Source organism: Heterocephalus glaber, unplaced genomic scaffold, assembly GCF_053883595.1.
Source record: "Heterocephalus glaber isolate CG9 unplaced genomic scaffold, H.glaber_assembly_v1.0 deba00001463, whole genome shotgun sequence".
Taxonomy (NCBI): Eukaryota; Metazoa; Chordata; class Mammalia; order Rodentia; family Bathyergidae; genus Heterocephalus; species Heterocephalus glaber.
In genome coordinates, this window is record NW_028258310.1 from 11,040,775 (window position 1) to 11,060,201 (window position 19,427).

Sequence of the window (19,427 nt, forward strand, 5' to 3'; positions counted from 1 at the left end):
TGCGTAAGTCCCCTCTCCCCATCTCTAGCTCACTTGTTAAGGCCCGAGGCTGTGTCTACTGCTCTTAAACAAACATGTCTGAGTCTCTACTATGCATATAGACACTGCTGTGCTCAGCACCATGGTGGCTATAAAGGGAAGTCAGGCCACTTCTGATACAATCAAAGGAAAGAATATAGTATGTTGTATTCATCAATTCTCTTTTATTGGAGAGAAATAAAAATTCAAGTCTTTGTGGGGTTGAAACTAAAAGGAATGCATTAACCCATGTGACTAAAAACTCCATGGGTAGATTGAGTTTTAGGCATGGCTAGATCCAGGGACGCTGCACCCAGAAGCTGTCTCTCTCTGAGAATTAAAAGCAAAAGGAAGAAAAGAAGGAAGAGAGGGAAAGCAGGAGGAAGAAAAATGTCCTCTACAGATATACCTAGTGATAATTGTACCATAAGGAAGCCAGTGTTCTGTGACATGAGAGGTCTTAGTAAAGCACAAATGATTTCAGAAGAGGGAGGAATTAATGAACTCATGCGTTTGTTCATTTACTTATTCAGGTCTTAAACATTAAAGTCCTATTCTAGGTTTGCCACTTAATGAGGCCAGCTACTCCAGAGATAAGGACAGCGAGCTCCTCTGGCTGTTGGAGAAAGGCAGGTAGAAAGCCAGTGACTGATTTGTGCAACATCACAGGGGTGTACAGGGCACCCTGAGAGCTCATTTTCTACTGGAAGTCTGAGAACTCCCTTTTTTGAAGCAGATCACAAGGACTCAGTGAAAATGGCAGGGAAGGGAATTTGAAAAAAAGGAAACAGTGTGAGCAGAAACCCAGAGACTGGATTCGAAACCACTCAGAGGCTGACTGCCCAGGTGACACTGGGGACATGATTTCCCCAAGTCAGGCTTCAGCTTTCCCATTCATATAATAAAAGGGTCGAATATCTTGCTAGTGAGCAAAGGAAGGGAAAAAGCAATCTCTCCTCTCTCTCTCTCTCTCTCTCTCTCTCACACACACACACACACACACACACACACACACGAAAGTCCATGCTGACTCAGGAATGGTCATGCTTGGAGACTTGGAACATGGCAGGGTTTGGGGTTTCCTTGAGTGGTAGGAGCCTGGGCTGAGCTTGTCTTGGAGTCCTGACCATGTGGCTGTATAGTAACTGGACTGGCCCTTCATCATTTTGGGGTGGGGGAGGCTTGGAAAGACCTCTGCACCCCAGCTTGACTACAGGAGACTGGAGGCCCTTCAACTTCACCCCCCCCCAGGGGGCCCCACCCCTGATGTCTTTAGATAAGGAGTACAACTAGAGTGACAGACATGGACCTGGAGCTAGGACCTCATCAGTTTTTTTCCCAGGGAAGGGGGTCACTAATCATGACTGCTATTGTAGGAGGATTCAGTTTGACATGGACAACAAGAGTAATGAGATGATTATTTTACCTCCTTGCTGTAGAACAAATCCACATTCTTGCCCCATATATGAAAAGGTTATGCTGACAGAGAGAAAATGATTTCCAATGGAGAGCAACTTGGTCAATGGAATTAGGGAAAATCATTTTACTACGTCCCTCCAGGCCTTGGCTTCAGCCAGCTAGCTTGTCCATCCTCCCCGTGCTGCAGAAGCGCCCTGCCTGCCTCAAGGCCCCACCCTTGCCCACCTCTTCCATCTGACACTCCTCAGGGCTGCCCGCTGACTCCAGGCCTTTGTAAACCACCCAGCACTATTAAACAAATCCTATAATTAGAAGCCAGGTCTCCAAAACGAAGTGAAAAATGTAACTTTACCCTCTGTTTGTTCCTGGATGCTCAACTCATGTCCCATGACCCAGAGAAGCTGTGACCTTGGATCTCCAAGAAGCCTTAATAAGGTAATGTTTATAAGGCTCTTGACTTTACAACTTTGCTGGAGTACAATTCTTAAATGAGGACAAGCTATAACTCCAAGGTGATCCCCTCCTCCTGCATCCCAGTGGAGAAGTATGGTGTCCCCTTAGTGACATGGAAGAGCCCCAAGACTAGGAATAAAGGAAGTGGGTCCCAACTCTGTCACTAAATGACTGTGTGACATTGCATCTATATCTATCCTTCTCCGGACTTCTATAAGAGGGAGATGGGCATTGTTCAAAAAGTCTCTTCCAACTCTGACATTCTTTCAATAGTTGATTTCTGTATCTACTATTGAGTTTTATCTCAAGAAAGGATTCTTTTTCAAATTCCATCTTTCTTCTTTGGACTCCTCAAAAGAATTTGGAAATGAAACTGCATAAATCTGGTTTGGGGTCGGAAAGACACACAGATAAACCATTTTCTGCCTCAAGTTTTAAACCCTAAGCCCTCTCTGATGACAAATGAATTAAAAAAATGTGAAGTTAACTAATGAGGGGAAAAGTGACAATTCCTTAATGAAGTCAAGGGATAAAACTTGTGGACTTGAGGAAAAATGACACTAGCTGGGTTGTGATGTCGGCACGTGGCAGCACCACTAGCCGCATGCCACCATGTTGACGTCCTACGTATTGACGTTCTACGCAACGATGTCCCATGCCCTGACATCACAGAGCCTGTTCTGAAAGCCCAGCTCCAGTTCCAAGGGCTCATTTTACAGATGAGAAGCTGACAAGGAAGTAAAATAGGGACTGGGATCGTAGCTCAGTGACAGAATGGTTGCCTGTCATGTGAAGGCCCTGGGTTGTTCCATCCCTAGCACCACACACACACACACACGCACACACACACACACACACACACACACACACACACACACACACACATACACCCACACACCCCAAAACAGAAAAACAGAACATCTCACAATGAAAAGGATACAGGGTCCTAAAGCCCAGCTGCATGGAGGATACGCCTTGCTCAAAGTGAGCCTGCTATGCGATGTAGGTGTGTTTGAGCAGGAGTCACTGTATGTCTAGGTGAGCTGTTCCTGGACTCTGCACTGAACATCTGGACCTCTCAAGCTGGCTTAAGACACCTCTGGTTGTCATGCCTGGTCATGCATGGCCAACTTCCTAATGGAAATACACCTGCCACAGTTGTACTAGCTATGTAACCAAACCAGAGGGCTTGATTACCAGCTCCTTCACTTTGAATCCCAATGGCTGACATACTGCAACTGTGCAGCTAAGGTTCACATGGGCAGGGCACTTTCTGGGGAGAATTTTAGCAAGGAGGTGATCTAGGAGCCTAACTTCCCTAGGAAATCCAATGACCATGAAGAAGCTCCACCCACTTTTAGAGGACAGGGAAGGGACCCACATCTAGTGCAGAGGCCTCTACCACTATGGGGCCAGACCCTCTGCGTCAGTGAGAGGTCAGTGACCCTGACACTATCTCAGGGCCCTACTATTTGGGGGCGAGGCAGTAACCTCAGCCATCTCATTCTCATGGGCTGGATCTTGATGGTGAAGTGTCAGGTCCGTGGGCATTTGGGAGTCTGAGCAATGCCAAGAAACCACAAGTCTGCTAACCCTGCGAAGTCTTCAAGCTGAAAGAATTTGCTTGAAGGAAGCTTGTGGTTGGAGCAGATTCCAGGACCCATTCTTGACTTCTGCAGATCTGACCCTGTGTGTGCTTGTGGCAGTAAGTGTCACACTGGAGCTTTCACCGCCATGTGAGTAGCTGAGTGCACGCTGCCAACCTGTACCAGGACATGTGGCATAGGTGATAAGGACACCTTTTAGGGCTACGGTGGCTATATTTGGGGGCTGCTTGTTGCTGCAGCACAACTCTACCCATCTTGACTGATACTGCTTGCTATGGGCCAGGGAAATAGCTTTGCTCTGGATATTCTCAGAGAGCTAATTTGCATTCAGCAGAATGAAGGGGCAAGGACATTTAAAACAATCAATAAGAGACCAAGGAGCATTTAACAGAAGCCGAATAGTCCTAATAGTTCTGGAGAATGATTCTAGAGTGTGAGGATCAGAGCTGACTATGGGTTGGAGTTGACAGAATGAAATAAGATACAAGGGAATCTTCTATGGAAGACAAACGGTTTTTTATTTTTTATTTATTTATTTTTGGTGCCGGGGATCGAACTTGTGACCTTGCGCCTGCAAGGCAGGCGCCAGAACCACTGAGCTAAATCCCTGGCCCCAACAAAAGTTTTTTTAAACATAGCTGTGTGATAGACTGAGGGCCAAACAATCCCTGGTTTTTTTCCCAAGAGTATAGTACTAAGGAGAGGGAGACCAGGGTCAGCCTGACCCCTACCTTCTCTTCAGAGCTGACTCAGAAAGCGTGTCCCTCTGGAACGAAGCCCTCTCCCCAGGTGCATTTCCCTCATGTGGAGGTGCACAGAGCACAGCAGCCATGGATGGAAGCTCCTGCCTGGCCTTTGGCTCTCTACAGACGCTGCCTAGTGATGATGGGATACTCACCTCCCACTGCCACCAGTTCCAATGCTCATTCATTTCCCTGAACTGGGGCAAAGGTTGGGCTAGCTGGTGGCCAAAGTGACCATGAGCACCAGACTTATTCCAAATTCTGTCCCCTTTTATTCTCACTGTGGTGACCACAGGCAGGTTATTCCCTCCCCCATCCTCTTCCCTCTTATGGAAAATCTTTGTGTTCACATGGCTTGATCCAGGGAGTAAACAGAGTCATGGATGTGAAAGGAGTTTTCAAACTGTGGTGCGCTTGAAACACGTGAGATGTATCACCTTTGTCACCAGGCCATGGTCGTCAGCCTCTGCCTGGGCCCGCTGTGCTCTTCTGCCTCCCTGAGCCACGAAGCTGCCTTCTAACACTTCAGTGATTAGTGTGAGGCTTCCTTCTTGGGAACTAGACTTTGGAAATGGGCCCCTTCTTCCTCTTTCCTCACAATATTTATGAGAACTGACCTTCCAATGGAAATTTGGCAAGACTTCACATTCTGGAGACATTGTACCTTCTTCCACATGCTCCAAGGGCTGAGGTCACAGGCTTCCCAAAAGACCCAGCAGTTCCCACGGATGCAGGAGTTGCAGGAGACAGAGAGGAGAGGGCCGAGCAGAGACCCTGGGGCACAGGCTGGTCCTGAAGCACTGGCATTGTCATACCCAGCACCCTCCACTGGAACATAACCTCAGAGTCTTAGATGTCCCCTGTGGTATCCAGAGGCCTGGAGCAGTTTGGGCACAACTGGGTGTTCAGCACACACTTGTTAAGGGAAGCGGATGGACCCTTGAGAACCCTCGACACCCCTCAGTGCCAACAGGCTGATGCCTTGAAAGGTCACAGCTCACAGACCCCGACAGAGTCCATCAGGAGAGTTTCGGCCACCTCCAGGGGCAGCCACTCAACCCTGCCTCCCACACGTCCAGGTCACAGAGATGCCCTGTAGGGATGCCATGCTGGGATTCACTGTGGCCCTAAGAGTCTGTGTGTTTAATGGGGTCAGGAGGATAGGGGCGGGGGCCTTGACTACAGTCATTAAGGCTGCTTGCTTGAGGGTGGTGTCACGTGTCTCAGAGGTGCTGCTGGCCCTAGAAAAGATGGCTTGTGAGTGGCTAGCAAGTTCTGCACTGCTCATGCTGCCCCAGGCTTCCTGTCTGTGGATATGACAGGCTGACAGCCTTGACAGCTTTTCAAACAATATCCAAACAGAGCACATATTCAAGACGCCATCCGCAACACACACAGACAGACACCAAGACAAGCGCTGTCTGAGCTAGTAACTGCAGCCTGTATCCAAGACCAACTCTGCCAAGTTCACCAGGTCCAGCCTGATGCTCAGGCAGCAGACGTTGAACCCCATGGTGAGGAGCCTGTGAGAGGCGGCTCCTGCCACTGCTCCGCCCAGCTCCCAGAGTCCTGTCAGCAGCCAGGGCCCCAGCCCTCTCCTTCCCACACCCCTCGGCCTGGCTGAATTCCTCCACCAAGCCTCTGCTTTGGGGCCTGAAGGGGACATTTCTCAGGCTGTCCACCGCTCCCCCTTCTGCTGCAGGGCGGGGCCTCTGACCCCAAATAGACACTGAGCCACCCAACAAGAGGAGGGGCTGACAGCTTTGGGGGAAAAAGTCAGAATTCTGGATCTTGTAAATCCAGATGTCCTGTAAACTCTGACCGAAGCATAAACATCCCTTGGGACTGGGGGAGGAGGACTGTGCTGGTGGGCGGCACCTCAGCTGCCCAGGGACAGCTGTTTATTCCACGTCCCCCACCAGCTTCCTTGGGCTCCTTCCTGCCCCAGGTCTGGTCAAGTGAAGGCAGGGAGCCCCACAGGGGGCCAAGGCCTGGGCAGAAGGTCCAGACCTTGCACCACTGGAAGGGAGCTTTTGTTTGTAGTACTGGGGATTGAATCCAGGGCCTCCACACTGAGCTACATCCTCAACTTCCCCCTCCCCATTTTTTTTTATAGATAGGGTCTCACTATGTAGTTCAGGCTGGACTTGAACTCACTATGTATCCTGGGCAGGTCTCGTAGTGTGGCGATCCTCCTGCCTCAGCCTCCCAGGTGCTGGGACTATAGGCATGTGTCACCACACCTGCCCACCCCCTTTTGGTTTTTTGAGACAGTATCTCGCTATATAGTTCAGGCTGGCCTTCAACTTGCAGTGATCCTCCTGCCTCAGCCTCCCAAGTACTGGGATCACAGGTGTGCGCCATCAGCCCCTGTTCTCTCTCTCTCTCTCTCTTTTGAAATAGGATCTTGCTAAATTGCTCAGGCTGGGCTCGAAATCTAGATCCTTCTCCTACTCAGTCTCCCAGAATGCTGGGATCACCACACCCAGCTTGGAAGGAAACTTTTAAAACTCAAGACAGCCATTTTCTTCCTAATCGTGCACACCCTTACAGTGTCCCAACCAGTCCTCCAGGCTCTGCTACAATGTCTGGGCTGATAGGGACCTCACTCCTTTGCAGGGCACTCCACTCTATTCCTGGTAGCTAGCTCTGGCAGCCAGAAAATTCTAGAACTGACTAGAATGGTTCTGTGTCTCCTGACTGGGCAGAGCCAAGAACAATGTGTACAATAAGATAACAGCAGGGCTGTCCCTTGAGCACCACCCTGAGCAGCACTTTGGGAGCTTGGTCTTGCCAGCCTGCCCACCTTGAGGCCTAGGCTCAGGGAGGTTAGGTCACTTGCCCAAGGTGACCCAGCTGCTGCACTGGGGGGCAGGGTGGGCTGGGGTGCAGGTCACTCAAAGTCTGTGCTTTAAATATTAGCCTAAACTGGCTCTTCACAAGAATCAAAAAACAAAAATAGCACCCCCCCCCCACAAAAACACCACATAACAAACAGGCACACACCAAGCCAAACCAAGTTACAAAGCAAACAGCCCAAATTGGCCAAATATTAAGTACTTGCTGGAGGGAAGTCATCAGTACAGACCCTTCAGAGGGGTCCTACCCTTGTAGAGGCTGGATGAGGCACCTCCCTGCCTCTCATGGTCTGGGAGTGGTGAGCACTAACAAGGCACTAGGTATAGTGTGGAATCACTCTGCGGCCCAGAAGAACAAACTTGGTGTCTTTGAACTGGATCCTACCAGAAGGAAGATCTCAGCACCCCCTCAGACAACACCCCAACTCCCACTTCTCAGTGCAGACACTGGCACCTGGCCTGGGCAGGGGGCACAATGATGTGACAGGCCCTCTGCATATCCCAGGGGCAGCCCATTCACCCAGGCCTTTCCCTTTTTTGAGAACCCAGAGCTTTGTAGCTGGGGCTGTTCCCACCAACAATGTTCCCATCCAGGGAGCTTAAAATAGCCCCTCTTGGCTGGGGCTCTGGAGTGAGCAGTGAGGCAGGCATTTGTGCAAATATGGGCCTGGGAGAAGAATTCTTGCCCAGGAGGGGGGCGGCGCATGCAGGGGAGCCAGGATGGTGGTGGTGGGGGTACATCCAGCCAAGGCACCTCCTGCTTCTCTCCACCTTTCCTGGTCTACTTAGGCAAGGTTTTAGACCAAGTCCCTTGTGTCCTGCAGTCCCAGCTGAGGCTCCCAGGTGGGCCCACTGAATAGAGGCCTCTGCATTCTTTCACTGGTTCTAGCCTCCTCCCGACCTCTTAAGGCCCTTCCCACCTAGGAACACCACAAGCATCCCTGAAAGCCCAACTCAAAACCTCTTTTAACACTAGCAATGACAACTGCAGTTTCATCCACTGAGCTCTCACTTTTGCCAGGCATTGTGTTAAGGGAGTGCATTCAATGGTATCATCTTTTTTGAGCCTCGCCATAATTGATAGCCAAGTTTTACTAGCTCTGCTGTGCAGAAGGAGCTAAAGGCTCAGAAAAGTCAAGCAGCTTTCCCAAGCCCACACAGCTGTGAAGGCACTGAGACAGGACTAAGACTCAGATCTGGGAAGCCCAGGAACCTGAGTTTACTCTGGGGGTCTGCAGCTCCTGCTCTGGCCACCCACTCGCCATCCCAGCTATTACTGCAGTTGGTTTGACCCAGTGAATCAAGTATTCAATGGGCACTTTCCATGCACCAGAGATGCGGGGGTTGCTGTGCCCACAGCCAGGAGCCCTCGAAGCCCCTGTGAACTCCAGTTTGGTTTGGAAGGCCCAGTTGTTTGAGGATGTTGGCGGAGGCATGGCATCCTCGTCTCCTTACTCCATGCAGGGTGGGGTGCTCCTTAAAGTGAAGGTTTCGTGGACAGCACACGTTAAGGAGAGTGTCTGGGCTGGCAATTAGGTGCGAGGTAAGCAGCAGCTTTATCATTACTAACTCATTTTCAGAGAATCGCGGTGCCCATGTGCCACGTACCCAGGGTCTCATTCCGCACTGGCAGGCTGTGTATTCCTGCTCTGCCAGGACAGTGCCCTGGGCCCTGGTGTGCATCCATCACAGGGTTTCTCGGCAAGCCAAGCCGGGGGCAGCACAGGCCTGACCTCATTCTGGAAGGGTTTGTCGTGCTCCTCACCGCCGTCTGGCTTCCTGCGGGCGCCACCTGCTGGTGAACCTGGCACTGCTTCCCCTGGGCCTCAGCCCGGGCTCTCAGCTCACATTAGAGCCCACCCATTCTCACTCCTTCACCGGCTCCTTTTCCTCCATGCAAAGACCCAAGGACCCTAGCCTCGTGTGGGAAGACACCGGGCTGCCTCCTGGGCCTCCCTCTCAGGCATGGCACTGACCTCGCGGGTCCATGCTGCCCGGTTTACATTCAGGACGTCCCTCAGGGAAACCGACCCTCCAGGTGCCCAGGCTGGAAGGAAGGGCTCTTTCCCGGCCTGAGATGGTCCGGAAATGAGAAAGCCAAGGGTGACCACTGGGCACCTGCCCTGGGAGCTCCCTGTGTTCCCCTGTTGTGAGGGATCTAGCTCTCTCAGCCTCACTCTTTCGCCCCTTCCAGACCAGCCAGGAGGCCTAGCTTAGCCCGAAGGAGGTGCAGTGAAAAGAACTGCACAACAGAAGCTCTGACACAAACATACTAAGGGAGCTTGGGCAGAGTCCCTCCCTCTCTGGGCTTTAGCCTCTTTTGGTAAAACAGGTTGAGGGAGTGGGCTACAAGAAGGGTGAGGACCCCTGCAGCTGCCAGGCTGGGTTTGGGTTGAAATGCAGGGACTCCAGGCTGAGATCTTGGAATCATTATCAGGAGCTGGGGAGGCCACAGAGTTCTGGCTTGGGGAGGTGGAAGTCAGGGATATATGTGCCAGCAGGTCAGGAGCCTGGTGGCTCAGGGGTCCTGAGGAGCGGAGGAGCCCCTGAACCCTAGTACTCACTTTCTGTGGATATGGGGAGAGGTCACCCGGCTGCAGAGGGGTAGCAAAAAGCCACCAAATAACACCACCAGGCCGCCCCCACTCACCCCTCGGAGGAGAGTGGTGGAGGGGCAGGGACGCCAGGGCTGGGGTGGGGGCCCTTGTTCCCCAAGGAGGTATTTTTGAGTCCCCCTCCCTCTGGAGTTTCCAGCGACAGAACAGAGTCCTGTCTAGTATTTGACCAAATATGGTGGTATCTCTCGAAGAGCTCGGGCCCCAGCCAGCCTCTCAGCTATGCTGTGGAGACCTGCCCTGGGCAGATTAATCTTGTGACACTCAGGAGTGCTCTCGCCCTGCCTTCTTCCCTTTGCCAATTCCTGTAAATGGCCAGGGCTGGCCCTCTGCAGGACAGAGCAGCGCTGCCTGTTCACAGGGGCCTCCAGTCCACCTCACACTGCCCACTCCCGCCTCCCTGGGTAGACTCGCGCCCACTCACGTTCGGCTGCTCACTTGAGGTGAGAGACCGTGGCCAGCATGTGAGTCCAGGCCCTGTGGACCCTGGGGTTACCTGAGCTCATGAAGTTGTGGTCTGAGTCTGGAAAGACTGAAACTCTCTCAGCCAGGAAGGTGGGTGTGACGGGTGGAGAGGGCAGTTGGCTGACTGATGAGAACCAATCTAGTGCCAATGCAAATCAGAATGGCTAATGTTTGTAATCATAGGTATAAAATAGTTGCATCATAGTTTTTATAATAAACAGCAAAGTATTTATTGAGCACTTACTATATGCTAGGCACCATGCCAGCTATTTAACATGAGTTATTTCCTTTATTCCTTCTAGCAGCCTTGAGAAGTAGATGGAATGATTATTCCCATTCTAGAAATGTGGGACCTAAGGCTCAGAAAGACTTCAGCAGCAATGTGACGGGCAATTGTCTATTCATGGGTATAGCTCCCATTTTACAGAGAGGGAAACAGGCTGAAAGAGAAGGAAGGTCACAAGCAGCCACCAAGGGCCAGCCCTAGGAGGGGACACCTTGTATCCACAGGAGAGTATGGGGCCATGAGGTCCTCCTGGATCTGCAGGTCAGCTCGTGTGACACTCACGGATTCACAGCAGGCTAGTTTTGGGCAGGAAATGTCCCAAGACAAACAACGTGGGGCAGCAGATGGAGTTCTGGATGGGAACAAGGCACCATCCCTAGCTCTGTCATCACCATCCCTAGCTCTGTTGCACAGATTTCGTGCCCGTGCTCATGCCTCAGTTTCCCATCTGTGAAGTAGTGGAGTGGGCAGAGAGGGGAATGCCTGAGGCAGTTTCCCTGGGAGATAGGGCCTGTGTCCTGGCCTGAGCCCACACCTCTTCTGACCGACCGACCGACCCACCGACCGACCAGCCCTTCTCCACCCTGACCAGGCTATCCCCAAAGCAAACGAAGCTGATTGTCTTAGCTGGCCCTGTGGGTGCTGGCCAGCTGACCGGCCGCAGGCCACAGGAGGAGATGCTACTGGCCAGAGCCCTGCCAGACACACAGGTCATTGTCCCTGGGTCAACAGCCCCTGGGCACCTCAGCCTCGCTCCTGGCCTGCCCCCACAGCCCTCGCCGCCTGCCTCTGCACTAGGCCCAGCCAGCTGGGGCCTGAGCCTCCCAGCTGATGACGAGCCCACCCACCCACTCCCCCGGCAGCCCCCTGGCAGCTATAATTGCTTCGCTCCATCCTGTCGCTGCCATTCTCTCCACAGCGGCATCTGGGGTTCCAGGAGGCGGCAGCTGCAGGCTGACCACCGGTGAGGCAGGATGGACTGGCCGCACAACCTGGTACGTGGCGTCCCCGCCCCCACCCTCTCAGCCCCAGTGCTGTAGCATTTCTGTCCTATTGATTAATGGCCGCCTCTGTTTGGCTTGGAGTCTGCAGTGGTGTGTTCCCCATCTTCTCCTCTAGGACTAGAAAGGAACAGAGACCGGTCTCACAGCCTGCAGCCATGGCCTGTAGCTCGGGCTCTGGACTGGGGCTCAGCTGTCCACACTGAAGCTCTTTCAGGCAGAGGCATCTGGGGGGGGATCCTGGCAAGCTCAGAGAACAGGATTTTTCCAGGCTGCCTCTTGGGCCTCGGACAGGCTGTGTGACCTTGGGCGAGTCCTTCTGTTTGTTTCCCTTCTGGCAAGTGAGGGAGGGGGCTCTGAGTCTCCTCTGGGTTTCTCTGAGCAGAGAGCCAGTGTTTAAGAACGGCATATGAAGCCCTGCTTGGGCTGCATGGTGAGTTCAAGGCCAACCTGAACTACATGGTGAGACCATGTCTCAAAGAAAAAGAAAAAAAAAAAAAAGTGGCATGTGAGAAGCTCAGATGAGAGAGCCCATTGTCAGGCAGATTTTTTTTTTTTTGCACCAGAATCTAGGACCAAAAAGGGCAAATTTAGTAACTTGAATCTCTTATAGATTTGTGCCAAGTGGGGCTGTGCTGGAGCTTGTTCCTCAGGGTCCAGGCTTGCTAGGAAGCCTGTATCAGTCAGGCCCTCTGGGCCACAGGCTGAGGGATTTCAGGAAGGTGTGGGCCTGGCTAGATGCAACTAGGAAGTAAGACTCACCTGGAAGTTAGTCTGTCTGCCAGCTCTGGCTCCTTTTCCCTGGGCTCTTGGGGAACTATCTTTCCATGAGAGCTGCAGGCTTTCCTGATGTGCGGTGCCTGGGGAGGGGGTGGCCAGCAGTGGGTTGGAAGAGGGCAGTGCAGGGGGCCCAGAAATGGAGCCCCATGGGGAGCAGGGGACCTGCCCAGCTCCCCATGCTCAGCTCATGATCCCTTCTGCCCAGCCCACTCCTCTTTCAGCCTCACCCATTCCTTTCACCAAAGCTTATGGTGGACTCAACCCTCCCCCCTTCCTCAGCTTGGAAGACACGTATGCATCTCGTGCCCTGTCTGCCTCCCTCTTATCCTACATGCCTCACCTGGCATGTCCCCATCCCAGAAAAGCTTGTCTAGACCGCTGCCTGGCACAGGCTAAGCAAGACCTAGCTCTCCTCCAGCCACCCCTGCAGGGCCTGTCCCTGCACTTCTCACTAGAGCCATTTCCCTACTGGACTGTCAGCTATACAAGGGCTGGGATGGTGGTGGCCACCCTTTACATGTCCACAGCAGGCTGAAGTGGTGGGGGTAAGACAGTGTATGAAAACTGACCCAATCAACGCTCTCCGGGAATCTATGCTTGGTAGGGGACAGACGTACAGAAGAATCACACGTGCAGATGTCAGATGCCAGTCATGCAGTGTGCAGGGTGGGGAGGTGTTTAGGAGAATCCGAGACAGTCCAGAGGCATCCCTGAGGCAGTTACCTTAGAGCCAAACACAGACTTGCAAAGGTGAGAGAAGAGGCAGTGGCCTGTGCAAAGTCCCCAAAGCAGGAGAGCAAGTGACTGAGAGGAGGCTGAATTATGAGGAAGAAGGGAGGGCCTGGGACACCTCTAAGGGCAATGTGAAAAGTGTTAAGCAAAGGTGACATTGTTACATTTGTCTTTCAAACAGTTGTTCTGGCCTTGGTGTGGAGTACTGAGTGGAAGGGCCAGAGGGGAAGAGAGGCCAGGAGGTGGCAGATCTGTCAGTGTCAGAGGGTGGTAAAGTGCTGGAGAGGGAATAAGTGGAAGGGTGGGGTAGGAAATGCCCTACTTTTAGGACTTCAAGATGATTTGGACGTGAAGGGAGGAAGAGGGAGCTGTCCCTGATTCGCATCTTAGAGTGGGTTCGCAGCAGGTACGGACTGACCAAGGCAGGCTGGGCGTGGCCGCTTAGGGTGGCCCCCGAAGAGCCCTGCTCTCTTTTTTCTCCTCCCTGGACCCCAAGCCTTGGCCCAGAGACTTGGCTCTCCTACCTCTAACCAGTGCTCTTTTCTCCCCAGCTTCTCCTTCTTGCCATTTCCATCTTCCTGGGGCTGGGCCAGCCCAGGAGCCCCAAAGGCAAAAGGAAGGGGCAAGGGCGGCCTGGGACCTTGGCCCCCGGGCCTCACCAGGTGCCCCTGGACCTGGTATCTCGGGTGAAGCCCTACGCCCGCATGGAGGAGTATGAGAGGAACCTGGGTGAGATGGTGACACAGCTGAGAAACAGCTCCGAGCCAGGTACAAGGAAGTGTGAGGTCAACCTCCAGCTGTGGCTGTCCAACAAGAGGAGCCTGTCTCCTTGGGGCTACAGGTAGGCTGGCCTTCCTGCTGTCCCCATCATCCGGACAGGCAAGACCCTGGATTCAGGAGTCTCAGTACGTGGATTTGAATCCTGACTCTGTCTCTTACTGGCTGTGAGGCTTTGAGCTACTTGATTAGCCTTTCTGAATCTCAGTTTACCCAACTGTAAATGGAGGTGATAATGGTACCTTCTTCACAGACTTGTTGTAAAAGTATCTCCAGGCAGAGCACTCCCCTAATTGTTCCAGAAGTCCTAGCTTAAATGCATGCAAGGCCTTCCCCAAATGTCACTCTGTCCAGCAATGTGGTCACTTCTCAGTCACAGCTCTTCATGGGACATTGCTGGATGTGTTCGTGTCTCTCTCATGCCAAGACAGGGACCCTCCTAATGCCTACACCAAAATCACCTGAGTTCCCATGCCTCACCCAATCAGTTCTCCAGGGTGTTGCCCGGAACACGGTATCACTGTGTATCTGCATATGATTCAGACGCATAGTGGGGTTTTGACTTGAGAATCAATCCTGCCGCCCTGGGTGATGGAAGCAGTGTCTTACCTTGGTTCCAGCTCCACTTCCTAGTTCAGTGCCTGGTACATGATGGTGTATAAATAAGTGTTGAAATGGGCTCACTCACAGACCCAGGCCAAAGATCTTCCAGCTGTACAACTTACAGCCAGACACCCTAGAGTAGTCCCGTTGACTAGAATGTTCTGCCACGGTGTAAAGTCAACCGGCCTCAGGTGGAGACCGTGCAATTGAAATGTGTCTACTGAAACCGTAGAACTGAATTTTGATTAATTTAAAGTTGGCACATGGGGCTACTGTATTGCACCTTGCTGCCTGGAATTTGACCTTTGGGAGCATCAGTAAGGATCAATAAGAGTCCAGCTTCCCACACTCTCCTGTGTGGGTGAATTACTGGGATCTTGTAAAAATGCTGGCTGTTGGCTATGGTTCAGGAGGTCCTGCATTTCCCACAAGCTCCTAAGCACGATAAGGGTGCTGATGTGGCGGACTCCTAGGGTCTGGGTCACCCACCCTCCTCTCCCATTTAACAGAAGAGGAAGCCAAAGCACAGGGAGGTAAGGTCACAGAGCAAATTCCTGCATGCTAGGCTTCCCCCAGGAAGGAGGGCATCTCTTTTGTTCACAAGGAACAACTAAATTCTAGGGCAGGACTGCCCATGTGCTGAGTGAGTAAAAGTACCTGGTGAATGAGCAGACTGCAGACCAAGTCATAATCGAACCTCTTGCAGTGGACAGTAGGCTTCAATATGCTTGCATTTTACTTCTATAGATAAAATTCCCCCAAAACATCAAAATAGGACCGGGGCGGGGAACAGAAGGAGGCTTTAGGCCTCTCTGTGGTGGCCACAGCACTCTAGTTCTGGCGTGGGCATCTTACTGGGTGGAAAAAGAAAGCTAGCACTAACTGGTGACCCTGAGCCGGGAAAACCCTGGCCACGGGACTTCCCTAAGGCTGTTTCCAGTCTTGCTGTGGGAACCCCAGCTCGGGTTGGAGCGGCCCAGAAGCGAGGAGGCTGCCCCTGCTCTTTCCTGCCCACTTTCACCCCGTGCCCTCTCCTGCTCGCTCCCCGCAGCATCAACCACGACCCCAGCCGCATCCCTGCGGACCTGCCCGAGGCTCGGTGCCTGTGTCTGGGCTGCGTGAACCCCTTCACCATGCAGGAGGACCGCAGCATGGTGAGCGTGCCGGTGTTCAGCCAGGTGCCCGTGCGCCGCCGCCTCTGCCCGGCGCCGCCGCGCCCCGGGCCCTGCCGCCAGCGCGCCGTCATGGAGACCATCGCCGTGGGCTGTACCTGCATCTTCTGAGTGTGGACCCAGCTCTCCCGCACTGGCCACCGCAAGGCTGCTGAGAGCGAACGCTGTCCTTTGTAAAGCAATGCTTCGGCTTTGCTCTTTGTGGCTGAAAGAAAAAATTGGGGTGGGGCTTAGAGATCCTGGGGAGTCAGATATCAGGTCAATATAAAGAGGATTTTCCATTACTCTGAGTTCTCCAACAGTGAGACAGGCCATTAAAATACTGCATTCGTTTCTAACATTTAAGATAAGGCATATCTCTGTTCATTTGGTTCCATAAGCCTCTATTTCAGCCATATGATCGAAGCTTCGTTGGCATAAACCAGCGTAAGAGTTGACAGAAGCTAACTCTACAGGATGAGCTCATGGATCCCAGGAAACAAGCACTCTTGACACTGTGCACTGTGGGTTCTGAAAGGGTCCAGCCAGAACGGAGCCTCTCAGGGCGCTGTGGAGCCAGTCCTTGCTCTGATAATGATTCCTAAGAACTCTTTCAGCTCACAGATTCTCTGCAGAGTAGACTTCGGCCCTAAGAAGGGCCTCCAGGTTGCCCAAGAGCAGGGGTTTCCAACCTGGGTCAGTGAGCCCCTAATTTATGTATGTTTTTCTCTGGACAGGGGATCTCTGGCTTTGAACAAGGCTTGAGAGGGGACAGTATAGATAGATTATTCTTTCCTCCAGCCCTGTCCCCAAGGGCATCTGGTTAGCTGGTTTACTGGTGTCACTGACTCACACCAGCCTCAGAACCAGCTGGAGGGCTTGGGATACCAGACTTCGGGGCCCCAGCCCTAGAGGTGCTGATTTAGCTAGGAATTATTTTTCATTTTTATGTAGTGGTTCTTTTTCACTGGGTGATGCTGCTGTTGGTTGGGGACCATACTTTGGGAACCACTGGCTTCTATCAAGAAACTGCTGATCCAAAAAGGCAGTGCGACTGATTTGTCCTAAAGCCTATCTGGCTCTTGCTCCTTGATGCTAACCTCTCACTTCCCCCTTTAGTCCCTTGCAATTCAAATCTCCTCCTGGGCCCTCTAACCCTCAGCAAATCCCTGATCAGCTGTCCTAGGGGCTAAAAATACCCTCCCTCCCCAGGACAGCTGAGGGGCTTGGACTGTTCTGGGGGTAAGAATAGCTAGATCTGTGGAGTTAACCTCAATGAAAGGGCCGACAGCTCAGTGTAGGAATACTTGACCTGACTGTTCCAGCTTCAGTGCTTAAAGCAGCTTTAGTGCTGGATGTTTTAAGGATCTAATTCATGAAAACCAAAGGTTAGGTATGTACTTGTCTGGCATGGTAACTAACTTACCTTTTTTGGTATTGTTCTAGAGTGGATACTGGTTAAAATTACTCCAGGAAGCTTCGGCCTGGTTCCAGACACATGGAAAATAGACTTCATGTGCCAGTCCTGCTGATCCCTCCAGCAGTCACTGTGCCTCCCCCCAGGGCTGTTTGTCTCTAAGGCACTCACAGTGCGTTCTCCAGATCTTCTTTATTTCTTCTTTTTTGGTGCTGGGATTGAGCCCAGGCTCCTGCATGCTCAGCCTGTGCTCCACCACTGAGCTACACCCCCAGCTCTATGTCAACCAGATCTTAAAACTTCAGGCCCACATGAAGGGCATCAGCTTCAAGGTCTTTTGGGGGTGAGGCTGTAGGAAGATTTGGGCTGCAGGAGTGCTGCTCCTAGTCCTGGAAGACCCATGTACTCTGGGGATGGAGAGGTTGGAGGGCCCCGTTCATCTTGGGAAGTGGCTGTCATTCTACCACAGCATCAAAAACAGAGATGCTCAAAAAGTGTGTTATACATGAATGGTACTTTTTCCTCCTTCTGGGCTTCAGGTTCTTTACCATGAATGAGCAGGTGAAATTTAGGGATCTCCAGGGTCTTTTCTGTAACAGCTTTTTTTTGTGTGGGGGATGCTGGGGATTGACTGTAGGGTCTTTGCACTGAGCTACATCTCCAGCAACTCCCTCCTCCTTTATTATTATTATTATTATTATTATTTTTTGGTACCAGGGATTGAACTCAGGACCTTGTGCTTGTGAGGCAGGTGGCGGCACCGCTGAGCTAAATCCCTGGCCCTCCTCCTTAATTTTTAAATTTTCAGACAGGGCTTTGCTAAGTCATCCAGTTGCCCAGGCTGGGATTGAACTTTTGATCCTCTGGCTTAGCCTCCTAGCCTCCCCGACTGCTGGGATTACAGGTACGAGCAACCACATCTGGCGTTTTTTATAATTCAGACGTTGACGTCATGAGCTTGGGCTGCCAGCTGGCCCTTTCCAGCCCTCTGTTTTAAAGGCAGCATTAGGGAGCTCAGAAATTCAGAAAACAGAGCCTACACCATACCCTAGAACTACCTCTGGTCTGACTCTAAACATGTTTCCTGTTTTCACTTGCTAGAGAGAAACTCCCACTTGTGAGGTAGGAGCCTCATCTGCTTTACTCAGCATTGTGCCTCTAGCACCTAGTAAAACACCCACAGTGGAATAGGGGTGCAGAGCTTACTGAATGAATACACAGAGGCCACTGGGGATGCCCAACATCTGCCCCAGCTCCCTCTAGTGCACCTTCTTAGGTGAGTCCTCAGTAAGGCGTTCCTCACCTCTCCACCTGCCAGTTCTGCCCTCCACAGCTGCCCCTTCCTCTCCGGAGTGCTGACATTTTGCTTAAGTCCCCTGCTCTAGGAGGTGAAGTTCCGGTGAAGGATTTAATATGTCTGCCTCACCGTACTGAGGACCATCAAGAGCAGGTGGGCCCTCTTCCATGCCTTTTGTTTGTTGGGTTTTTTTTTTTTTTAAAGCAGATTAGAGGGATCTCTGCGTTTGAGGGGTTTAGGGGCTTCTGCTCTGCCTGGAAAGGTGAGGGGTGGCCTGGGATAAATGTTTTCTGCCGGCTCTGTTCCCCTTTCTGGAATCTTGGTCCTTTCCCTGCCTGTAAGGGAGGTGGGAAGCTCCAGGTTTCAGGTTCGGGCTTGGCGAAGTGGGCGGCAGGGCATTTTGGCTGGCTTTGGTTCTGAGCGGCTTGGGCCTGCCCACCAGGGAGGGGAGGTTTCTGAGGCTGCAGCCCGTCCCACTGGCCTCATGCTGGGACACAGGGCCAGAGCTCCCCAAGGACTGCGGAGCAAGTGTAACTGTCCTAGTTTGCATCATCTGCACATTCCCTCCTTAGGGACGCAAGGGAGGGGTGATTAGAGGTACATGTTCTATTGTGCTCAGTCTTCTGCCCGAATACCAGCTATCAATTACACCATCCCAGCCCATGGCATCTTCATTTCAAAGACCATCAAAAGATGCCATCACACTCTGATTTCACTGGACTCATGGAGAATGGCACAGCACCCTCTGCAGGTGGCTGACATTGTGGCACTCTAACCTGAAGTTTGGATAGGTCCACCTCTGCTCCAGGTATGGCATTGGACTGTTCCAAACTAATCAGCTTAACGTTATTCCCTGGTCACAGTGATTGGGCTGGTTTCTGAGCCCCAGGCTAATCAGCAGTGGCAGTCACCTGGCCACAGGAAGTGATTCAGGGATGGTTCCCTGGCCCAGAGCCCAGAGTTTGGCTCAGTGGTTGTGGGAGAACATCTCATTCGGGGAGCTGTTGGTAGCCATCTTTGACTATGAGACAGTGATAGAACTAGGGATTACACAACACAGGGCTCTACACCTGGACTTTTAACTTATTAACTTTTTTTCTTGTACTCGAAATGGAACCCAGGACCTTTATCCCCAGCCTTGCTCTCCTACTTAAAATTTTCATTTTGGGACAGGGTCTCACTAAATATCTAAGTTGCCTAGGCTG

General features: G+C 52.1%; 1 protein-coding gene across 6 annotated transcripts in view; it reads left to right on the forward strand.

Moving 5' to 3' along the window:
- Il17b (interleukin 17B) overlaps window positions 1-15,869 on the forward strand; it is a 29,806-nt gene extending 13,937 nt beyond the window's left edge. For 2 of the 6 annotated variants that reach the window (XM_004854391.3, XM_087180606.1), the window contains 3 exons: window positions 11,384-11,459; window positions 13,529-13,818; window positions 15,409-15,869. In XM_004854391.3, coding sequence (XP_004854448.1) covers window positions 11,439-11,459; window positions 13,529-13,818; window positions 15,409-15,640 — 543 coding nt within the window. In that variant the 5' untranslated portion in view covers window positions 11,384-11,438 and the 3' untranslated portion in view covers window positions 15,641-15,869. Of the gene's footprint in view, window positions 1-1,853; window positions 1,873-10,009; window positions 10,269-11,383; window positions 11,460-13,528; window positions 13,819-15,408 lie in introns of those variants that run through there. The other 4 variants (XM_021266196.2, XM_021266195.2, XM_087180607.1 and 1 more) reach the window with 4 other exon arrangements.
- The last annotated feature ends 3,558 nt before the right edge of the window (window positions 15,870-19,427 follow it).